The 22,975-nt window shown below is 28.7% G+C and overlaps 1 protein-coding gene across 30 annotated transcripts in view; it reads right to left on the minus strand.

The window, feature by feature from the left end:
* Positions 1-295: 295 nt before the first annotated feature.
* LOC143258714 (longitudinals lacking protein, isoforms N/O/W/X/Y-like) overlaps positions 296-22,975 on the minus strand; it is a 70,311-nt gene continuing 47,631 nt past the window's right edge. For 27 of the 30 annotated variants that reach the window (XM_076518208.1, XM_076447824.1, XM_076518211.1 and 24 more), the window contains 2 exons: positions 16,789-20,386; positions 10,909-15,226 (listed from right to left, as the gene is read on the minus strand). In XM_076518208.1, coding sequence (XP_076374323.1) covers positions 20,046-20,386 — 341 coding nt within the window. In that variant the 3' untranslated portion in view covers positions 10,909-15,226; positions 16,789-20,045. Of the gene's footprint in view, positions 1,228-9,803; positions 15,227-16,788; positions 20,387-22,975 lie in introns of those variants that run through there. The other 3 variants (XM_076518191.1, XM_076447825.1, XM_076518190.1) reach the window with 3 other exon arrangements.

The raw sequence follows: 22,975 nt of genomic DNA on the forward strand, positions 1-22,975 counted from the left end.
TATACTATACACATATTTTAAGGTTTAATTCTTTATATACATTTTGGCTATTTCTCTTATTATTTGTAGTTATTCTCTGAATATATATTCAGAGCTATGTTTTTAAATATAAATGGAAAGAGTAGTTTAACAGACATGTATGTAAGATGATGTTATTCAGAAACTTGTCCTTTACAGTATCTTCAATTTTGTCATATACAGATAAACATTTTTTGTGATCATCGAAACAGTAATTGTGTTGTTTAAATTAGTTATGAATTAAAGTAAAGGAGGCATTAAATTGAAGATATTGTCATTTTTCAATTCATGCTGCTTTTATTGAAAGAATATACTAGTCATTAGTGTCACAACTGGTTGGGTTCCTAATATATATGTTTTTATAACTAACAGAATTTCCTTTGCCCAAGGGAGATCATCAGTAGGAACAAACATAAAAATTGTACACAATCAAAAGCTCTGAAGATTTCTTTGTTATTTTGTGAGTAACATTTTTATACCTCGTTAATTTGTCAAAAATAATGTAATATTATAATCAATTTATCTGAATTAATATCACACAATTCTATTTTAAAAGAGTAAATTCAGTTGTTTACTTCAACTTTTATTTTTAAAATACTCTGAGATTATGTACATACTATATACTATAAATACTATCCTGCTCTGTTTGATTAATACTATGTTTACTCTCACAAATTAGTTTTTTTTGTAATTTTGTGATTTACTTTTTTAAATACTCTGACATATGTAACACTGAATTTTTCACATTCAATAATTAACAAAAATGTTTTATCTTGATATAACAGTTCTAACATTTTAATGAATTTTGATATTGTGATTACTCTGAGAAACTTTGTTTCTTTGATAAACCTCTTAATTTCCAACCAATAGAACATGGAGTCATGAACATTGCAAATAGTGGTATAATTCTTGATTACTCATTAGACTTTGTACTATCATCTTCAGAATGTGCCCAAAAAAGATGTCTATTCAGATAGTGGCCAGTTGTAAACACCTTATCACACTTGGGACACACATAGAGCTGTTCCCGTGAACCATGAGCTTGTCGCATATGTAGATTATAGTGATCCTTTCGTTTTACATGCTTCCCACAGAGATTGCATTCATACTTGCTTGTGCTGGGGTAGTGAGTTGCAAGATGCCTATTCAAAGATGATGAAGTTGCCAATTTCTGACCACATACTGGACAAGTGGCAGTAACCTTTACACCTGAAAGTCACAACACCAATCATTGTCATGTAAACATAAGTTAAAAAAACACAGATTTCATAAATGTCATAAGAAAGTTTGTTTTTGCCTTTTTCATTGTCATATAATGTTTAGTTTATGTACACAGTAAGATAATTGTTATAATAATAAAAAAACAATTCAAAATCATTACTGAAATTTAAAGAATTAATTATGAATAAAATTTAGGCTCAAGCTGAAATCATATCTAAGTATCACAAGTTATTCACTGACCCCTACCAGGATTAAAATTGAATTGCAATTATAGTGATTATACAGATAACCATCATAGTTTCCTAGCTTTTTTAATATGATCTAATAAAATTTTATGTACACACACACATTTACTTGTCCTTTTACTGGTAAGGACATTTTACAGGATTTATACATTGGTCGTGTATTAATGCAAGTTTACTCTTTAAGAATATGATAAAAACTTGGTGAAAACACAGATAATGGACATATTTACTGTTATAATCAACTCTAGATTTGAAATCTAGTATTCACTCTGAACTTTCCTATGATTGAAAAGCTAATGATTTTCTGCCTTTTCTCTACTTCATAATAAGTCTCTTAATGCATAAAAAATTGGAAAAATTACTTAATTTCAATAAAAAAATGAAAAATTACAGACCAATTATCAAGTTAAATAAACGAAACAAAGTAAAAGCAAGGAGTGAAATAAGAGTTTTATATCAAACCAAACTATTTACCTTTTCATTACTGAATTTCATGCAAAGTTACTCAAGGGCTATCTGCATTAGCCATCCCTAATTTGCAGTGATAAACTAGAGGGAAGGTATAGCTAGTCGACACCGCACACTGCTAAATCTTGGGCAACTCTTTTTACTAACAAGTAATGGCACTGACTGTTACATTATAATGCCTTTCAAGGCTGAAACGGTAAGTCATCATGATGACAGTTACTCTATAATGTTTGTTCCATTACTGAATAATATGTTATATAAATAAAAATATATGACAGAAAGTATACAATTTGTATTTCAGATACCAGTTATTAGACTTATATAGTGCAGGTGAGAAATACTAGGAAGTAACATAAATTTATAAAAGTTATAGTATAAACATGGTTTACAATCTGCAACCCAGTGAAATCACATTTTTTAATAAATACAAAAATGAACTTATACTTTACTTCATCCATAAGTTTTATACTTCAGTTTAATAAAAATAATGCTAGAAATACTGTTTCACTGGCACTTTGGGTAGACTAGACAGAGTAAGTTTAAAAATTAAAGTTCTGAAACTACTTGTTGAACAAAAAGGAAGGTCTCAATACAGAAGTGTTATTTCCTTTAATTTCAACAAGTAATTGTATTACATTAAAGTTTTCAAACATACAATGCAAGAAATACTTTCAAATAATATATACATATACATATCATAACTTCATAAAACAAATAAACATAAAATGCAACATGTCAGTATTTATTGGGTAATATTTATGCCAAATGTTGTGGGATGGATCTGCATAATCTGGTAGATTCAGTTCAGTTTACTTCATTTGTGTGAAACAAATATTAAAAAAACATTCAGTATGCAAGCCTCTAATGTCAAAGACTACTGAAAACTCTTAAGTCATGCCAACAAGTTAAGGTGATTAAAATACGTGTTTGATGCTGTAATGTGATATGAGCTCAAGTTATATAAATCTTGTATTACTCAATTTTGGTCATACCAATGTTCTGTGAAAACCTGTGGTATGTTTCACCATCAATAGAACTTTTCTTTAGGCATATAAACTGTTTACTCACACACTATTAAGCTACTAGCTCATTTTTATGGTATTCACTATCACTACAATTTGTATATTGAACAGTAATACCTACTTTTATGCCTATGCCAGTTACATTTGGTTTAAAAGAACTGACAAAAATTTAGTTGAAATCATCCATTTTTTATGTAAAACACATGTACAGCCTCAGCATTAATTAGTGCAATTTGTTGCAACTTTCACACTACTTTAAGTTTATTTTTTATCTGGCTCATATGTTTTTATGTACTCTGTAACAAACAAAACAATGGACTCACAAAATATTTATACAAATGTTTCATAATGACTTGGGCCCTTGCTGGTAGCTCTAAGATTACAGCAAAACAATATAACTACATATAAAAAACAAAGGAGTAAATTTGTCAAAATAATTAAAATTCTATTACAAAGAAATTTGGAAACCAAACAAATGCTATGATCAATCACTGACCTTTTTTGGCTAGCTGTTTTATATATCCCACACTTTACCCTTGGAGATTACTCATTATTGCCTGTATATCATGTACCTTATATACAGATATACATACACACATATATATATGGTACTGTAAGTGTTTAGATCAGCAACTTTCATTGATATATCAATGATATATTTCTGTTGTCAGTATATATGTTATCATTTGAAAAAAATGTGACATAAATTACTAGTTAATATGCCAGCTCTCTCAGATTATTCAGCAATGAAAAATTAATGTTGGTTGAATACCATGTAATCATTTTGAAAAGCCTTTTAATGACACATTATTCGGGTAATTCAAAAATGACTAAACCCAGAACTTCTCATACACCACAGAAGTAATTTAATGAGTCAAAGGGATAACTCAGTAATTACCACTACTAAGGCACTTTTTTTTTTAACAACTAAGATTACTAAGTTTTTCTCCTCTGAAAAATGAGTATTGGGTATTGATTTCTTTATAACCTAAGTTTTTCATGAGTGGCCTAAAACCACACAAATGATCTCCCAGTGAAGATAAAAGGGCTTACCTTTTAGCAACTGCTTGTGAGGCTTTTTTTTTAAACAATTAAAATTACCACATTACTACTAGATAACAAATCAGCTGTTTTAGACAAAACAAGATAAGATTTTTGCAAATAAACTTACAGTAAAAAATGTATTACTGACATATTAGCACTACTTCATAGATCAGCAGTCTTTATACCATCCACCAATAAATAACTGTTGGTTATGTATAGGGTAATCTCTAAGAAACTGTTACTGACATGTTACTAATACATTGCTCTAAACAATTAAGGGATAATTTGAGTTTAATAAATTCCAGCTCGAGATGAGGAACAACTGCTGTTGTTAAACAATGTTAATTATTATGCAAAACAAATGCCAGGTTAAAGGAATATGACCTGATTAGAGCTGGATAATTAGCTGCATCTTCATATTATTGAGTCAAAGTGCACATCATGACCTTTTAGACTTGCACTCAAACTTTAATAAATAACTTTATAATCAATGTATGTCAATAAATTTGACATTAAAACAGTGTGCAATCCAATTTTTTACATAAGTTTCAATTCAAATGGCAATAGTTGAAGTATATGCACTTTCAATTATTCCACTTAGATTTTAAGCTATATTCAATAATATGGCTTTTAGAACGTTCAGCCAATTAGAAACACAAACTCTACATATTTAACAAACCCATCAAAGGAGCCCATATACAGAAAAATATGAATAGCTTTCAAACTATTTATTATATTAATTATTAATAGGCAAATGACACAGCACTATAAAACAATCATGAATTAAATATTGCTCTGACAATAAGTTGACAATAACTGTAGTGCACTATACACACACACACACACACACACAACCAATAAAAGGGTCAAATTCTCCCTACACAAAGCTTATTACAGTTGTTTATTTTTAACAGATGATGACATTAGATTCTTTACCAGAAGTCACTGTTGTTCATTTCAGACTAACTAACAGAATTTTTAACCTACTTACAAATTACTTAGAAAACTAGGTATAGTAGTTTTGGGATATTTTATTTCACTGATCAATATATTTTTTGTTTAAATATACTTACTTGAAAGCTACATGAATTATTTTTCAGACAACCAATTTACCAAGAAAAAAAGTAAGTTTAGATGTAAACTGGAATCTGACAGCTCAAGTCTTGTAAGTTGGTGTAAGTGCTAAATTTCTTGTTTTATTATATATGTATTTTAACAAAAGTAACTATAATATAAAAATGAGAAACATCTTGAGTTAGATACAGAATTAAAACAATTTAAAATTAATGCTTCTGCATAAAAGTAAATTGATCATTTTGTTTACTTTAACTATGGCGGTAGGTTTGATGTAGATTCCCACTGTAACTTAATACTTTTCATAAAATGACAAAAATATTCTCTAGAATAAATTCTGGCAATAAAACATTAGAATTAAATAGATGTGAAAAGGTTAATTTTTGAAATTGTGTAGACAAATAATTTGAAACTATTGAGCCAATTGTGGCTTCAAGGAATAAGAAAATATTAATTTTATTTCATTTCACTGTATATGGATCCAGGACAATGTGTCACCTCCATGATCACTGACTTTTGCTTTAAAACTAACTTTTGATCTTGCATTCCTATTCATAGAGGTTTTGCACTGATAAAGCATAAGATGCATACTTTGTGAAAAATTATAAGACTTGAATGTGGTAATCAAATGAAGTTGACCACCAAAATTTCTTTAATTTTTATAAATATTCAAGACGTTTTTTGAATGATGTTTCAACTGTGGGGAAGTGGTCTAAGTTTTTCTTTACATTAATTGAATCATCATGTTTTTTGTTCAGACACATTTTTTTTTTACTTCTTTTGGATTTTCCAATTATTTTTTGAAAATGTTTAGTCTCTGATATTTGACTGAAAAATGAGATGCCAATTTTATGCAACAAAGTGTAATTTCTCACTTTGAAAAATTAATTACCAAATAATCTACTCACTTAGAAACAAACACTCTTTTGAAGTAATTTTCTTGACATAACTAAATTCTCACTTTGAAATAAAGAAACCTAAACTTGCACACAAGCAAATTTTCAAGATATATTAAAAAAATAATAAAAAATAAATAAAAAGGTTGACTATAAAAATACTTGGGTGAGACACTGTCCTGTTTTCTCAAAACCTGGTCAGACATTGTTTGGCAAGACTGTCTTTTTTCATTGTATGTTGATGATTTCACTACAGTTAGTATTAGGACAGAGAACAAAAATACAAAGCTGGAGCATAAAACTTTTGATATCCAATAGGAATGTTCTAGAGGTTACACAGAGGACATATGAAAAACCTGATATGAACCTGAGTATTTTTATTCTCAACATAAAGATAACCTTTTGCTCAGACTCAATTTGTTCAAGTTTTATAAATTAGCATCCAAATTATTAGTAACAAATACTTCATTTAAAAAATCTAATCCTTTTTGTGTACAACAGAACTGTGATGCTTACTAAAAATTTGCCAATTTTGTGAAGATACACTGAGTACATTCAGAATTATAGTATGTTACATGATGATTATGAGGGTGGTCAAATTAACTGAGCCTGTATATAGGTGGTTAACCAACTGCCTTTAACTGTCGATTTTCAGAAGATTTCTAAATACTAAAATAATAATTCATTACTCTCAAGTGAGGTAGTTTAAAAACAAACTTACAATGCTAAAAATTGGGACTTCTTGAATAGTTGGAATAACTGAATACATACTATTTCAAAACTCAAATTTTTAATTATTCTTGTGAATCAATTAAGCTGATCAAACTTTAATTAATAGAAAATAATGATGAAAAAATTTAACATTTCAATTACTGTATGGATGAAAACTGAAAATAGTAGTAACTGTAAACACTAATTTCACAACACTACATTGATGCTTGTAGATAATCAATTAACTGCTCAGTTCTGAGTCCAATATGCACATTTATTATATATAAAAATAAATCAAATTAACAGTTTGAAGAATAATATATAATATGATACTGTATGTGTAGAAATCCAGAATGACAGAAAAACATAACAGGGCCCCAAAAAAGCAGTTAGAAATTTCCTTGACATTGAGAATAGAAGATAGTCAAACACAAGTCACTGAAGAGTAACTACAGTTTTTATAACATGGTTAGTAGAATGAGAACTGATTGCAGAACACCAATACAGTTTGCCAAAGATGTACCCGCAGTTAACTACTTCTACAATTTCATAATGTGAGGTTATTGCTACCAGCAGCCCTCAACTTCTCTACCTGAATCAGTAATCCAGAGGAGCAAATAAATGATATGACAGTGTGCAAATGGTTAGAAACAGCCTTCGTTGTCAAATAACATGTGAAACATTTTTACAAATGAAATAAGTTTTACATTGCAGCTAGATACAAAATGTGTACACTTGGTGAATGGTTAGGACCAGATCTATCCTCATTGTACAGTGAGAAATTCAGGAGGTACTGATGACATACTAGTTTCTGCACAGATGAGTTATTAGTGGTCATCCCAACTTCTACATGCTACAACATGGCACTGTGAATACTGTGTAATATAAGAACACAGTGTTTTAGCCATTAATGTTGCACTGTGCAAGTTCAGTTGTTAAGAACTCTCTTCTAATTTCCATGTGGTAATTTTCATGTGTTTTTATTGGGAAAAAATGTTTTTATCCCCAACTAAAACAAGAGAAATACTATTGATAATGCATCATAGTTGACTGATGTCATAGTTCAGTAAGTTCATTATGATGGTTACAAAAATAGTTTAGCTAATTTAATTAAAATTCTTAACATTTCCCTCAAAAGTAAGTTATTTTGGCTGCATGCATCATATGACAAGAAAGTAATAACAAATATCCTTAACAAATTACTGAACTTGAAAACAATCATTATTCTATAATAAAGTAGAAATTGTGGAATGTAAAAAAAAAAAATCCCTTTGCTGGTTAAAAATGTTCATTTCTTTTCTACAGACTGTCAGTTGAAAATCTTTTGCTTTGCCTGAAAACCACCTTAATTGATTATTAGCATATTCATTGTTCAAGCAAGAAAAATATATCAAGTAGCTACAAATTTTGATCACTACTGAGACATAACAGCATGTCATATTCAAGACTATTATAACGTTTTTATTATGTTTTGGAATTTGTACAAAAATTTTCCAGACAGTATTTCTTGGGAAAAATCCAATGAATCTTTTATGTAGCATACTTCTTGAAGAGTACAACATTTTTTTTTCTTCTGATAGTGCTGCTGAAAAACAATCTGAAATGGACTTCCTACTAACATTATTCATGAATGGTCAAAAGAAGCATTTTCATATACCATTACTGAAGGGAACTAAAAATTAACTAGCAGTCAAAAATGAGTTTTCTAACCAACATAGTTTTCCACTCAATATTACTTATCCAAAGCAACTTTCTCACTTGGAACTATTAATGGAAAATCCAAAAATGCTCTACTTATGACTCATCAAAAAACTTTCAACTCCTTATCATTTATGGAAGTGTTTTTCTCCTTTAGTAACACTTTGATCATAACAAACCAAGCACAAGGCACTGAAATTGGACATCTAGCATATATATATATATACATTCACTCACACACACACACACAAATGGATGGAGATGATGCCTAGCATGCATAAATATATGCGTGTTAATAATTCCAACACGTGTAAATATATTGGTGACGATGTTAAAGGGCTAAAAAAGCTTTACTTATGGACATGTCCAAGAAAACTTCCCTACATACTAAAACTGATTATCCATAGAGTCTAAGAGAACTTCAACAACATAAAACACTTCCTCTGAGCTTGGAGACAACTCAAACTTTTCCTATGTATAATGAATTGGGACAATTCAATAAAGCTTGCCACATACAAGCATCATTTTGGTAAGTTAAGGTAAACATTTTTTGTAACCTATATGACTTTTTATAATTCCGGAAAAAATCTTAGAAAATTTTCTTTCCACTGCTACTTTTAAAAAAGACCTTTAAAAGTTTCTCCTATGAATTTGTCAATAAAACATAAATCAATGATTAAAAATTTAGAATATATAATTTTCACAGTTTTGTAAAATTTTCTTATGCTAACTGACCATATCATTTAGAAACATCTTAACAAGCCATTAATCATGAAGTAAAAACACTGGAATAAAAAAATTTATATTAATAACAATAAACATAACTTTCTCAGGATAGTGTCTCACCATTCTAAAATACACATGGATAAAGAACTTCTTTCATATGTACATTAAACCTTACAAGAATGGAAATAAATTTTATTATAATTTAATGTCCAAAACTTTTCTATTATCTACTATCATCTTAAACTCGAGTGATGTCTCAAACATTTTAAAAATTTGAAATAATTTTGTGATTTATGAATATCATTAACATTTTTTCAGGTAGATGCTTGTGCAAAATACAACAAGTGAGCCAAATTATAATTTCTGTCCTTGTATTAAAATACATAAACAAATATGTGCTGGCAATAACCATTTACAGCCTAATTCAAGTTCTCATTTAATTAGAACACAGATATAGTTTTCCAGTTCACAAATTATTATCAAATATCCACAAAAAACTCATTAGCAAGTAATTTACTGGGTTTTAATGCAATTTCCATCTTTCTAATGTATGGCCACAATCATGAACCTAGGCTCACTGAATTATAATTTTGTGATATCTATTCAGTACAACAGAAAAAGCCTATTACAATATCCAAATTCTTAAATTAGATAAATAAAAGAGGTCTGTTATTTGACACCATGGACAGTACGAAGATGGGACTTGATATAGTCAGAACGACAAAATAATCTTCCACATAGTGGACACTGACTCTTGGATTGCCTATCATGATGCAAACGAAGGTGTCGTTTCAAGTTTGTTGATAATGAATACGATTTCTTGCAAAGTGGGCATATGTGTCGTGCACCTATACAAGAAACAGAAAGCATCAATATTTTATTCTTTATTCTTATTATAAATGTTTTGGAGAAAAATGTTTTACTTCACGTGTACAAAATAACATAATTTCTTAATGTATAACGTTAGAAAATACTGCACAACTATAGAAATTTAAAACTTTGAAACTTTTTTTCTGAACAAAATCAAGTTATTAGAATTATCTATTAAAGTGACAAAATGAAAAGATTTACACTTTAACGTTCTTGATTTCAAAACAGCTTACTGTCTTTCAGCAAATCACTGGGTTCAAAAAGTGTTCACTGCATCTTAATAAACTTGAAATTATACACTGAGAAGTTACTAACACAATGCAAAAATACATAAAGTCAATAACACGTAAATATTATTTTCAATTTATCAACAAAAAAAGGCTAAGTCATATTATTTTGTCAGGACTCTTTTTCTCTAATTCTGGAAGTTACCAGCTTGTTTTATAATATGCAATATGGTATCTACCCATAACATAATAACACTACAGATTAATTTCACAGAAATATTTGTCTATCAAACTTCAGATTGCTTCATTGTCTGCAACTTAAGGAGTCTGATTTAGCAACTTTTTAAATTTTCAATTTAGATTATAAACTTTTATAATCATGGGAAGAATTTTGTTGAGTTGACAAATTTTGTGCATGATTGTGATGATGGTCAAGCTTCTGTGATCTAGGAATTAAATAAAAAAAACCAGTCACCACTATAAAATAAAAATATTCATGATGTGTGAGAGTGGATTACATATAATATTCTATGTAACTGCTAGAAACACCTCAGCATTATATTCAAAATATTTCAAACAATAAACCAAAGTAAAATGTTATGATTATGTACAGTATCCCTCTAACTTTGCAAATTAATTCAAGAAACTGAATAATGGATTTAAGAAATCTATATAATGCTTATGCATATTTACAGTACTTAACATAAGTTTTTATTATCCAATCAAATCAAATGAATTAGAAGCACAAATGAATGTTTTTACAGCACTATGAAAAATATTTCCAGAGAATAGCTGATGATTTCTTTAATAATAAAAACATAAAAAAGCAGGAGTCATTGCTATGCACAAATATTTAAAAGAGGAGCACCTAAATCAATACCTATCAACATATGTAAAAGAAATGATAGCACTTCTAACATTAACAGTCGACTAAATCATTCTAACAAAATCATATACATTAAAACAAAAATTAATAATAAATTTGTTTTAGGTTTGTTAAAGAAGTACATGTCATTTAATGAACAGGTTTAAGATATTTTAAAGTAGTCTACAATACATAGAAATCTTTGTCAAGCATGACACTGGGGAAAAGTGGAATTTATAACATTTAACTGTATTTGTAGCTTTTAAGTTTTCTTTTTACACAATGCTCACTTAGGAGAAAAAAGAAATTTAATACCAAATGAAGTTTTTCTTATCTTGTTTTATTCTTATCCAGTATAAATGGGCTATTTTCATATTTTTAAGAATAATTATGAAAAACAAACTGCTATCACCTGCAATTAAGTTATCAAAAAATATAAATTATAATAATAACTCACTACACATACATTAAAAATAATTTAGAGAAAGAAATGACCTGAGAATACCTTTTACCACATGAACAACAGATACTACAAATGAAACTTTTTACAGTTAATTTTTGGAAAAGACCTGTTTCTTCATATGCATAAAAAGAAGAGAGAATGAATGATGTTGCAGTATTCCAGAAACTATTTTATCACTTACTAAGTTTTAAGAGGACTATACTTTATTCACATATACATTCAGTTTGGTCTATCAACTAACCTAAACAGAGAATAAAAAGTATAATATCTTTCCTGTCTTTTTTCCACTTCTTTTTTAAAAAAAAAGAAATGTTTATAAAAGTCTTCATAGCATTGTTTGATAATATTTCAACATCATTGAAAGACACAACAAAACCTTTTATTCTATCTGCAATGTTAGACAGTATAAAAAATTTAAAACAAATGTATTTCCAGAACAAGTATTTCCTAATGTACTATTTTTGTGAATTAAGGTGTGAATATTTTCATAACTGATTCATACAGTTTTGATGATCAATTGATTTATAAGTTACTTGATGTTTAACAAGCAATAAAATGCTTTTACGATTTCAAAATAATTTTTTCCCCATTAGCAATGGATGTTTTTAATGAACATGGAGGCCCTATTAGAGAGGACTGATCTGATAAAACAATTGTTTGTGGTCAACCTTATCAACACCTTAATGTTAAAGATTTAAATACTCCAACAACAGAACATATAAAATGATTATAAAGATAACTAGTCACAGGTAATTGCTGGAACACAAAGGCTATTCATCTTAAAACCATCTGATTGTTATTGTTAAATAATAAAATTGCTGTTGAACATACATTTATGCTGTAGTTAATACTGTGGAAACTAAACTATTTAATTCTGTTAAACTCCAACTTTATAAATTACATATTCTCTAGTAATAAGTAATAAGTCAGATATACAGTTCTCATACTGCTTCTCTGGAAACCATGGAAAAAAAACTTATATGGTGACCTAATGTAGTAATATGGTTTATTGGTATTCTTTAGAATTAAATCTAACAATTTATTCTCTTTCTGAAGCCTGTGGTTAATATATGCTTTTCACTGCAAGCTCTATAAAAAACACTTTCACAATAGGAGTAACAGTAAATTGTAACACACAGAAAAATAATAAAATTATAATTTTTACACTTATAAAAAAACAAAACAAACAAATCACTAAAAATTATATTACTGCATGTTGAAAAAATGAAATTTATTAAAGTGTTGAACATTTCAATAACAATAATTACCAGAAGGTTAATGTTTTTTGTCAATTAAGCAACAACTATTTTACTAAAACATATTAGAGTGCTCTCTGTTATGTTTTTCCATTCTATATTCACTACTTTTTTCTTTACCTTTATTATCTAACCACAATTTTCTATCTTGTTTAGTTAATAAATAAAACTGAAAATGTCATTTACATCTTTTTTTTATTTATTAGTATATGCCTGAAGAACCACTTCATACATGTTTTTAAATTGATAACTGTAATGACTATTCTGTTCCTGAAGAAATAGTTTCAGGTCTCATGATTATCCATATCTGCCTAGCTAAGTTTCTCTTTAATCTCTTTCTCTCATGGTGTGAGCCAATAACCAAACGAAGAGATTGTATACAGAAGTTTGTACAAGTTAGTATGAGTTTGGAGTTAATCTTCTCTTGAATACATATAATAAATAAAAATAATCCCTAATATTGAAAACCTAGGATTATGGGCTAATACATTAGGACTTGGATGTAGTAATGACACAGTTTGGAAAGTTTACTGTCCTAAAAGGTGCAACTTGATTCCTCTTGTATGAATGTTGTTATGCATGTGTGAGAAGAAACATTTTGATAGGAGACAATAAACAATAAATTGAGCAACCTAAATGAAAAAGTTTGCTCATTCATTTTCTGTGACATTTCAAGCAGAATCCTTCATCATTTCAGTAGTGACCATGTTATGACTGAATTATGCTCAGCATTAGGCCTAATTCAATTGTAACATGGTCTTCACTTCCTGATGGAAATCTTAATGAAATTTTGCAGAAGATAAGCTATGAAACGTTTTCTGTTGGGTGTGTCTATTTATTATTTCTTTATTATCCCTTCATCAAAGTGATTCCTCTTGTGTCTTTTAATCAGCTATGCCCTAATAACATAGAAATTACACATTTTGGGTGTAAAGTATAGCATGTGCGAAGGATAAAGATTTGATTTTTTTGTCCAACACAGATTTCTGTATTTTTCTTTCTATCCATGTTATAGCTATTCTCCCATGAGCAAATGATTCCAAACTGTCTTTATTGTGGGCTTAATGTTTAACTGTTTTCTTCAAAGATTAGTTGTATTTTTTCTGGCAAGAGGGATATCTTTTCTGCTGTTTTTTAAGGAAAATACTGCCTTTAGAAAGTAAACCACCTATAATGAACTTGTGTGTGTTATAAAAACAACTTTTTTGCCATTCATTAGCAGAAAACTGGCTTGTATAACACAAACCTCTCAGATATCCAACTGCAGTATATATTGACAACCTAAACAATATCTTTTGTTCGATAACCATAAAACAAACAAAAACTGTTTCAAGAATGTGTAAATTGTCACTTCAAGAAATTATCTTATGATGAACTGTTTTTTATAAAAAGTTAGAGAAGTCAAACCCATATGTCAAAACCTAGCCTTAATTTCACTATAAATATTCATGTCAACATTACTGCTTGTTTTACACCACTACAAAATGCTAGAACTCACACAACAGTAAAGAAAAAGCTTTAAAAAAGAATATCCTTTCTATCAAGATATAAAAGATCCTAAATCAGTCAGGTACAGATCTTGCTAACAAATAACAATGTTGAATAATTCACATATCTCAAAAATGACAGTTTTCAAAAATCACTCATTTAGCTTTACATAATTAAGTCCAGGACCAATGCTTCACGGCTTACATTAACATCAGAATAATAATAAGACTTGCATAACAATATTTATATCCTTTTTTTTTAATTGAGAATAATTGTTTTGGTTACTTTACAAAAGAAAGTTTATGATCAAGAATAATGACTTTTTTGTTCACTAAGATTTATAAAATAAAAAAGTTCATTTAACTTGTTTTAAATAGTGAATGTTATTATAAAATAGAAATAATATTACAATAAGAGGCTAATTAGAATTCACATCAAAATAATTAAATATTCAGATAAGGTTCATAAGCTAAAACTTGTTTAAAATGATGTCAATTCATGTACACCACCAATGATAAACATTAACCACTCCTTAAAAGAATCCCTAGTGTATAAACTTTAATAATATAAAATCAAAGTAAAAGGATCATCATACAAATGCACTGACACTAATGGTGTAATGTCACTTCACCAAAACAAAGAAATCATCTCTTTTTAACAGCTGAAAATGGTTTCTATTGATGTAATACAAAAAATATTTCATAAAGTGTGATTTAAAGTCAACGTTGACACTGACTAAGGTGCTTTATCATGTTGTAACGTCGGGAGAAGGCTCTTCCACAGCGACTACATGTTACTCTGTTCTTAGATGTGTGCTGAAAGTAAAGGTGGCTGCTGAGAGAACCTCTTGTGCTAAAAACCTTTAGACAAAATTGGCACACCAGGGTCGAAGGATCTGAATGAACATTGAATCGTCGGTGTGAAGTTATGAAACCTAACAGAAAATACATAGTTATACCTTATGAACTTCAATCCTCTAAATAAATGCAAGAACAATTAAGCAACAGTAGATACAACATTAACATAATAATTTCTAAACAATACTTACCTTCTAATTTTCAGGTAGAGTTTAATGTACAATGTACTTAATAAAATACATTATAGTAGTAAATAAATTTTACAAATACAGAGTGTTTCAAGATACTGAATAAAATTATATGCTACTGTGTTAAACCTACAAGAAGATTTTGAAAAACAAACTACATAGTATTACAACAAACTAGATCACAATGATGTATTTAAAAATTTCCTGTTGTACAAGGTACAAAACATTTTTAGCAGAAATATTTTTAAACAAATAATAAACTAATGAAAAAGCTTAATGATATAATACAGTGGGTTAATAATGTGCACAGAACTTTGGTTGCAAAAGAGTATTTTAGACTTCCAAATTACTTAGTAGTACCAAAATGACCAATTTACATCCACTAGAAAAATCCTGAAAGTCTAAAGAAAACCACAAATGTACACAGTCATTAATAAAACTCCCAAAATTTATCAATCTAATACATTCCAATGGTAGAGGGTTTTTAAACACACACAAAGTATTTCCCATTGTATAATAGCATGAAAAATTGCTAAAACTAATATTTTTTGCAAATAATTCTACAGACTGAGCAAAAACACTGGCAATACACCACTTGTCAATGCTTAAAATTAGCTGCTATTAATAGACAAGACTGTAAAGACTCAAAAAAACATTACTACAATGTAATGTTTTCATCACAGCCTTTTTAAATAAAATACAATGTGAAAGAAGAAATTTTTCTACCAAACACTTTATTCTCTCTCCAACTCAAAAATAACTCATCTATGCCTTTTTTATACTTTTGAAATACTACATACAACAGCCATGGTCTTCTGAAGTTCTTACAAATGTTGCTTTTTAATTGTACTGACTTATTTTTTCAGAATATTACTTTGCCTTCTTCTTTCAGCTGAGGTCCCCTATATTCTAATTTATTAGAAAAGACCTTGCCTCTCATTTATAACATTCATTAAAGGAAACATCCACACTATTAATAAAACTATGAAAGAAGAATAACAGGACTTTTACAGTGAACTACAACAAGGGAGAATAGAATGCTTTCTTGATAGAACAAGCTAAAACACTTCATAAGGAAGTGAATACACTGTAAGCTTCCTTGTGAATCGAAAAAAAAAACGAGTTTCTTCTTAGTGACATCTGGTGGCAGTCACTTCTCTTTATTGTATAGAACTCAATATTGAAGAAAACCTACATTATGGAAAAGATACAAAGCTATTAATATGTTGAAAACTTAACTTCATAGAAACCCCAATGAATTACCCCAATACTTTATTCTTCAGAGAATTTTAAATTCCAAAATTTTTCACCTCTCCATATAAAGAAAAAAAAAGCAACACAAAGTGATATTTTTTTTAGAAACAGCTAACAAAACTTCCACAAACTTAATGCAGAAGTATTTACATCACAATGTTGCACTATCTATAAATGTACTAATCAATACCACTTACAAAATGAGATTCACTTTCCAAGAACTATTAAAACAAATCTTTCTCTGCATCTAAGAAAAAAGTAAAAGAGTAATACTTCTTTAATCAAATAAAGTGATCAAATGCAGCCAACTTAGCAACTTAAACTTCCCAATCTTTACTGTCTTGATTGCTGTGATGCTAAATATACTATTATCATAAAATAAAATGCAGATATCTGATGACTGACTAAATCATAATCTGGAGATATGACATAATGCTCTCTTAATAATGTATTTCATGATTCTTTATTATTACAACAGTGTTTGAGTTAAGAAACCAATACCTCTAATACTTATGATATTAATATCAAATTACAAGTCTATGATTTATTGTTTTTTTTTAAATAGTAAATTATACTTTCTTAGTATACCATAAGAAGGAGAATGCTTTCTTAAATTATTTAAGGTTTACCACCAGCTACTGCATACAAAGGCCAAAAAACTAACACAGGTTTAAATGTTGTGGATCTGAGGACTGCAATAAAACTTAAAAACAATTTATTTAATATTCAACTCTTTATAATTAATCATAACATTCACAACTTATTATAAAGATTAATCAAAAACCACAGAGTAATTTCCTGTCACAAAGACTGATAAATAATTAAAGTAAAGACACTTAAAATTTTATTTTGCCAGATTAAAAGTAGCTGAAGACTTTGAAGACTCACTTTACAAATAAAAATACTATATACTATGATATTCTTGGCTGTAAATATTAATAACTTAGAGTACTGTGGTGAATAAACACTAACATCCAAATCAACTTTGAATCTTCAATTGTTTTATAGCAGTATTTTAAATCATAGACTTCCTAGTTTGCTTGAAGCCATAACATCAGCAAGTTCTTCCAGAATGCCAAAAACAATGCAAAGGCAAATTAATTTGAGATTGAAAATCAATTCTAAAAATAATGTTACCCATAGCCATATGTAACAATATATGCAAGTTTTAATACTTTTTGTTATCACCTCTTCAAATGGAAAAACTTCAAATCCAAGGAATGCTGAAAATAAGTCACACCATCTAACAAAATAGACTAAAGTGGTTAATACCATGTATTTAAATCTAGTTCTTGTTTGGCTGTTATAAAAACTAAAAAAATCATTCTTTTCCTAAGTTCTCCTTATATATCATTTTTGATATGTAGTTTAGTTTGGATGATTTAAATTACCAAATTTATGATTACAGAAAACTAGTCCTGTAATAAAGTTTTACAAATTAATGTGAAAAAAATGCTATAATAGTATTGTTGCTTTATTATTTCTATAGCTTGTCATGCAATGAGAATTTATACTTGATTACATAAACAAAAAACAAAGCCTTTTTGAGATTTTTTCTTTAAAGAACAACAAAATTATGGCAATTTTCCATAGAACATTTAAAATAAAGTTCAAGGTTAAAGACAGTACTTTCACAGTTGTAAGATACTACTATTATTATAAAATTGCTTGTTTTTGAATTTCACACAAAGCTACACAAGGGCCATCTATGCTAGCCATCCCTAATTTAGCAGTGTAAGACTAGAGGGAAGGCAGCTAGTCATTACCACCCACTGCCAACTCTTGGGCTACTCTTTTACCAATGAATAGTGGGATTGATCATCACATTATAACACCCCCATGACTGAAAAGGTGAGCATGTTTGGTGTGATGGGAATTCAAACCTGCAACCTTCTGATTACGAGTCAAATGCCTTAACCACCTGGCCATGTCAGGCCTATTATGAAATTAAGTCAAAGGATAAATAATAAACTGTTAGAAATGGATGCTACAGTTCTTAGATATGCTCTTTGATAAGTTTGACATGCTGTGAGGGTAAAAAATTTTTTGTTTATACTTCAATGCTGATTCCTCCATATCCATTTCCATTAACTGAAAGTAAACAAAATCGAAAGGAAGGACTGCATTAAAAACAGCAAATTCAAACCTTTGACATAGCTGCTTAAAATATCAAATATTTGTTGTTTCATTTAATTTAATCAGTCACAAACAGAAAGTAATTGAAACAATTTTAGTCATAAAACACACCTGAATTTTTTTTTAATCTACAATCTACAGCACTTGGATTGGAAGTGCATTATATTAGATAAAACAAAATTCACTAAAAGTTTCTTTTATATTCAGACAAGTTAAAAAAAAATCAAGAGTCAAAGTATTTGAAATCATTACTCACAAAACAAATACCAAATACCCATAAGTTTCCTAAATGTCTACAACTTGTGTACCTACATGATTATTTGAATAATGATTATTCTATACTAAATTATGTACAATAAAAGATATATCAAAGTTTTATTGCAATTAATTATACAGTCCTACAAGTTACTAAAATATCATGGTGAAGGAATATAAAAATTTTTTTAACACCCATAACATTTGTATATAAATGTTGTACAGTATTTATTAAAAAGCAAAATAATAACTTAACCTGTGCACAATACAAAAGAAAACCTTATATTCCTTAAAACTGTACTACATATATCAAACTGTTTTGATATACAGTAGAAAGTAAATAACCTATATTTCTTCTTGTCCTGTTTATAATATATTTTAAATTAGTTATTATAGAGTTTGTTTGTTTTCACAGTAAACCAGTGAATGCTTAAACTTTCCCTTATCACCAATGAAAATATACAATATTTTATAAGTCAGTGAGGTCAATTAAAATATAAACATAAAAAAAATTAAGACTCGTAAGACAAACAAGTACAGATTTATCAAGACAGCAAATATCAATGGGTATGTATGGATAGCAAAATATGAGATATTGTAATTTAGCATATTATCTGACAATAATGGCATATTAGTTCTCATATAATTTTTATTGAAAAAAACAAAACTTTCTTCACCACTTATGAGATCACTTAAGGACATGCTGTGCATTTATTCTTCACTCTTAAACCTTTAAACTTTCTCTTACTTACATTTTTTTGCTCATTTTCAATCCAGTATATGCTAACTTAAAAGGGTACAGAAAAAAATGTACAAATTAATCATTACACTATTTAGTCCTTATTCTATTTTAAATTAAATGAAAATAATCAGAATAACTTGGTTACATAAGCAAATTTCATATTAATTTGTTTCCTTTTAAAAACCACATGGTGAAATAAGGAGCTAATTTCACTTTTTTTTTTATTATGAAAATAACCATGACAAAGACATTGGTTCTAATGTTAAATATGGCACAATGTTATCAAATATATTTTAAAATGAAAAACAAAAAATATAAATTTCAATCTTCTTTCTCTTCTGTCTTCATATATTTAATGGGAGGACGTTCCATAGACAAAATTGATACCATTTCAAAGTTGTCCTTATGGCTATTGGCCAAGTGATAATTCAGTTCATCATTACTCATGAACAGTCTTTTACAGATAGGGCAGATGAACACCAGATCCTTGTGCTGCCATCTCATGTGACGGTTGAGATGATCCTTTCTACTAACTACAGTTCCACATAGGAAACAGGCAAACTTCTCTCTACTTGGAAAATGGATCTTCATATGGCGCTTGAGTGCTGCCCTTGAGTTAAGTTTTTGGTTACACACTACACACTGCTGGTTGGCTAATTTTCCTACAAAACAACAGCAGTAGGATCAGTCATCACACCCACAAGAAGAACAAGGCAAAGACTGATATACAACAATGCATCAACCATACTTATCTTAAAAATCTCTATGTACTGATAATTTTATTTTGTATATTACATGAATTTTAATTTAATAACAAAATCATAACGATAAAAAACAGCAAAAACACAAATTCACAATACAAATGTGTGTTCATATCATCAACTAGGTGGTAATTTATGTTATTAAGACCATCTGAGGATTCTCTCTTCCTAGTAGGAGAAAATATTAACCCGTAGTAAACTTGGTTAAAAAGAATAACTGCTCTCTTGATCTGGGTTTGGTATACTTTGAAAAAAAAATAAAATAGTGGCACATAGCATTTAATTTTAAACAAAATACAGTTCACTAAATTTTATTTGAACAAATTACAGAAAAGATACAGCTAACATTCTCTCATGCACAAGTAAACAAAAAACCTAAAATGGTTGCAACCAAATGATATATAACTGACTTACAGGCATACTCAAGTATTTAGATTTAAAATTTTGAACCATTATTTTCAGTAATGAAGAGGTTTACCATGGCATAGATATATTCACAAAACAAATATTTTAACAAAGAAAACACCTTTTAGCAACAAATATGGTACAATATTTCTCTTATTAAATTAATATCAAAATGGACATGTATTCTTTCTAGATCATGTTTGTGTTTTATTGAACTTTGGTACTATAATCAATATTAAGTGTTGGGTTTCGTAGGTTTTAATATGAACAGACTCTGGTCTTAAGGATTGTAAGTTTGCTGCTAGGTTTGTAGATTGAATGAGACTGGCAGTCCATTGTTACTTTTCCAGATTAAGTAAGACAAACTGCTACACTACAACATTTAAAGATTATATAACACTCATCTAAATTAGCACATTTTTATATATATATTTTTTTTTATATTCAAAGTTTTCATTAACATTTGGAGTCAACTATCACTTCTCTCCTACTTAATAAACACCATCACATATTGATATGAACAATATTTTTTTCACAATACTCTTGGGTATAATGTAAATAAACTTTTTACTACAACTATCTAAGCAACTTAAAATAATCTCATCATAGTTCATTACCACTTTTATAGTGCCAATATGCTTTGATTTTCACATTAAAAATATTTAAGTTATACCAAAATTTCCTTCTTGAACTGCAACACCAAGTCTTATACTTTTAATGAGTTTTGATTTGGTTTGATTGGAAGTTTGTGCAAAGCTACATAAAGGCTATTTTCCCTAGCTGTCCCTAATTTAACAGTGAAAGACTAGAGGGAAGGTATCTTGTCATCACTGCCTATTCTTAGGCTACTCTTTCTCAACAAATAGTGGGATTAGCCATAACATTATAAGCCCTCCATGGCTGAAAGGGCAAGCATGTTTGATGGGATAGGAATTTGAATCTGCAACCCTAAGACTGCGAGTCAAGTACTATAACCACCAGGCCATGTCAAGTTTTGATAATACTGCTTTAAAACAAGAGCAAGAACAGCACGGTTGATATTGACAATTATTTCATAATAACAATAAAAAAAAGTGTTAATGAATTTCAGTATCTGCTACATGCATCTTTCTATAAACAAAACTCTTTCATACCCAGGATGTTAATAATAATATTAAATATGTCTGATATTTTTATAGATTTAACATGAAGACCAGCATTAAATTACATCCTTATCAAACTGTAAGGTGTTCACAGAAATTATTAGTGCTAATTCCTTTTAACTGTGCAAATTTTAGAAAATAAAAAACTGAAAATCTTATAACATGAGAAACAAGGACCTCCCATGACACATGAAACAAAGATTTCACTAACTAGACTTCCTCCATTAAACAGTTGTTGATGACTTAAGATTATCTTTTCTAGAGTAGGTTCTAACCAGACTGATAACAAACATGAAACTTTGGATCTTACTTTTCAATCAGGATGTTTGCTTCTCAAACAATGAACACGGAAAGTTATCAGTTCAAGTCATACCTTTACTTTTTAATCTTTAAAATGGCTGATTCTCATGCTCACAACTACCTTTATTAACCATTTTTCAATGAAAAGTTGGAGTTTATAAAAGTAAGGTATATCTTAATTAAATATTTAATAAAGAAACATGTTTGCCACACATTTGGGAAATGTTTTAGTTTCATTATGCTTTTAGTACAAGAAACTATGCTTTTATGAATCAACTGAAACTCATCACACTACATCAACATTTCAGTAGCCCTTAAACATAGTTACAATAATTAATTTGCAATTAATTTAATATATAATGAGAATATACTTTTTCTAGTTCATGAATGCAAACATTTTTAAATTCATATCTCCTAAATACATATTTTAGTTACTAATAAAATATATTGAAAAACAACAATATCAATATCTCTGATCTCAACCCACTTTAACTGAAACTGGATGATCTGAATGCAATGGTTTTAAAAGTTTATTTTAAATACATAGCTTAACCATTAACTCAAGCCACAAACTTTAAAATATTACAGTTTTAATGAAAGCCAAATTTTCACAATTCTTACATGTTTATGAGACAAATTTCTG

Source organism: Tachypleus tridentatus, chromosome 8 (genome assembly GCF_004210375.1).
Source record: "Tachypleus tridentatus isolate NWPU-2018 chromosome 8, ASM421037v1, whole genome shotgun sequence".
In the NCBI taxonomy this organism is placed as follows: domain Eukaryota; kingdom Metazoa; phylum Arthropoda; class Merostomata; order Xiphosura; family Limulidae; genus Tachypleus; species Tachypleus tridentatus.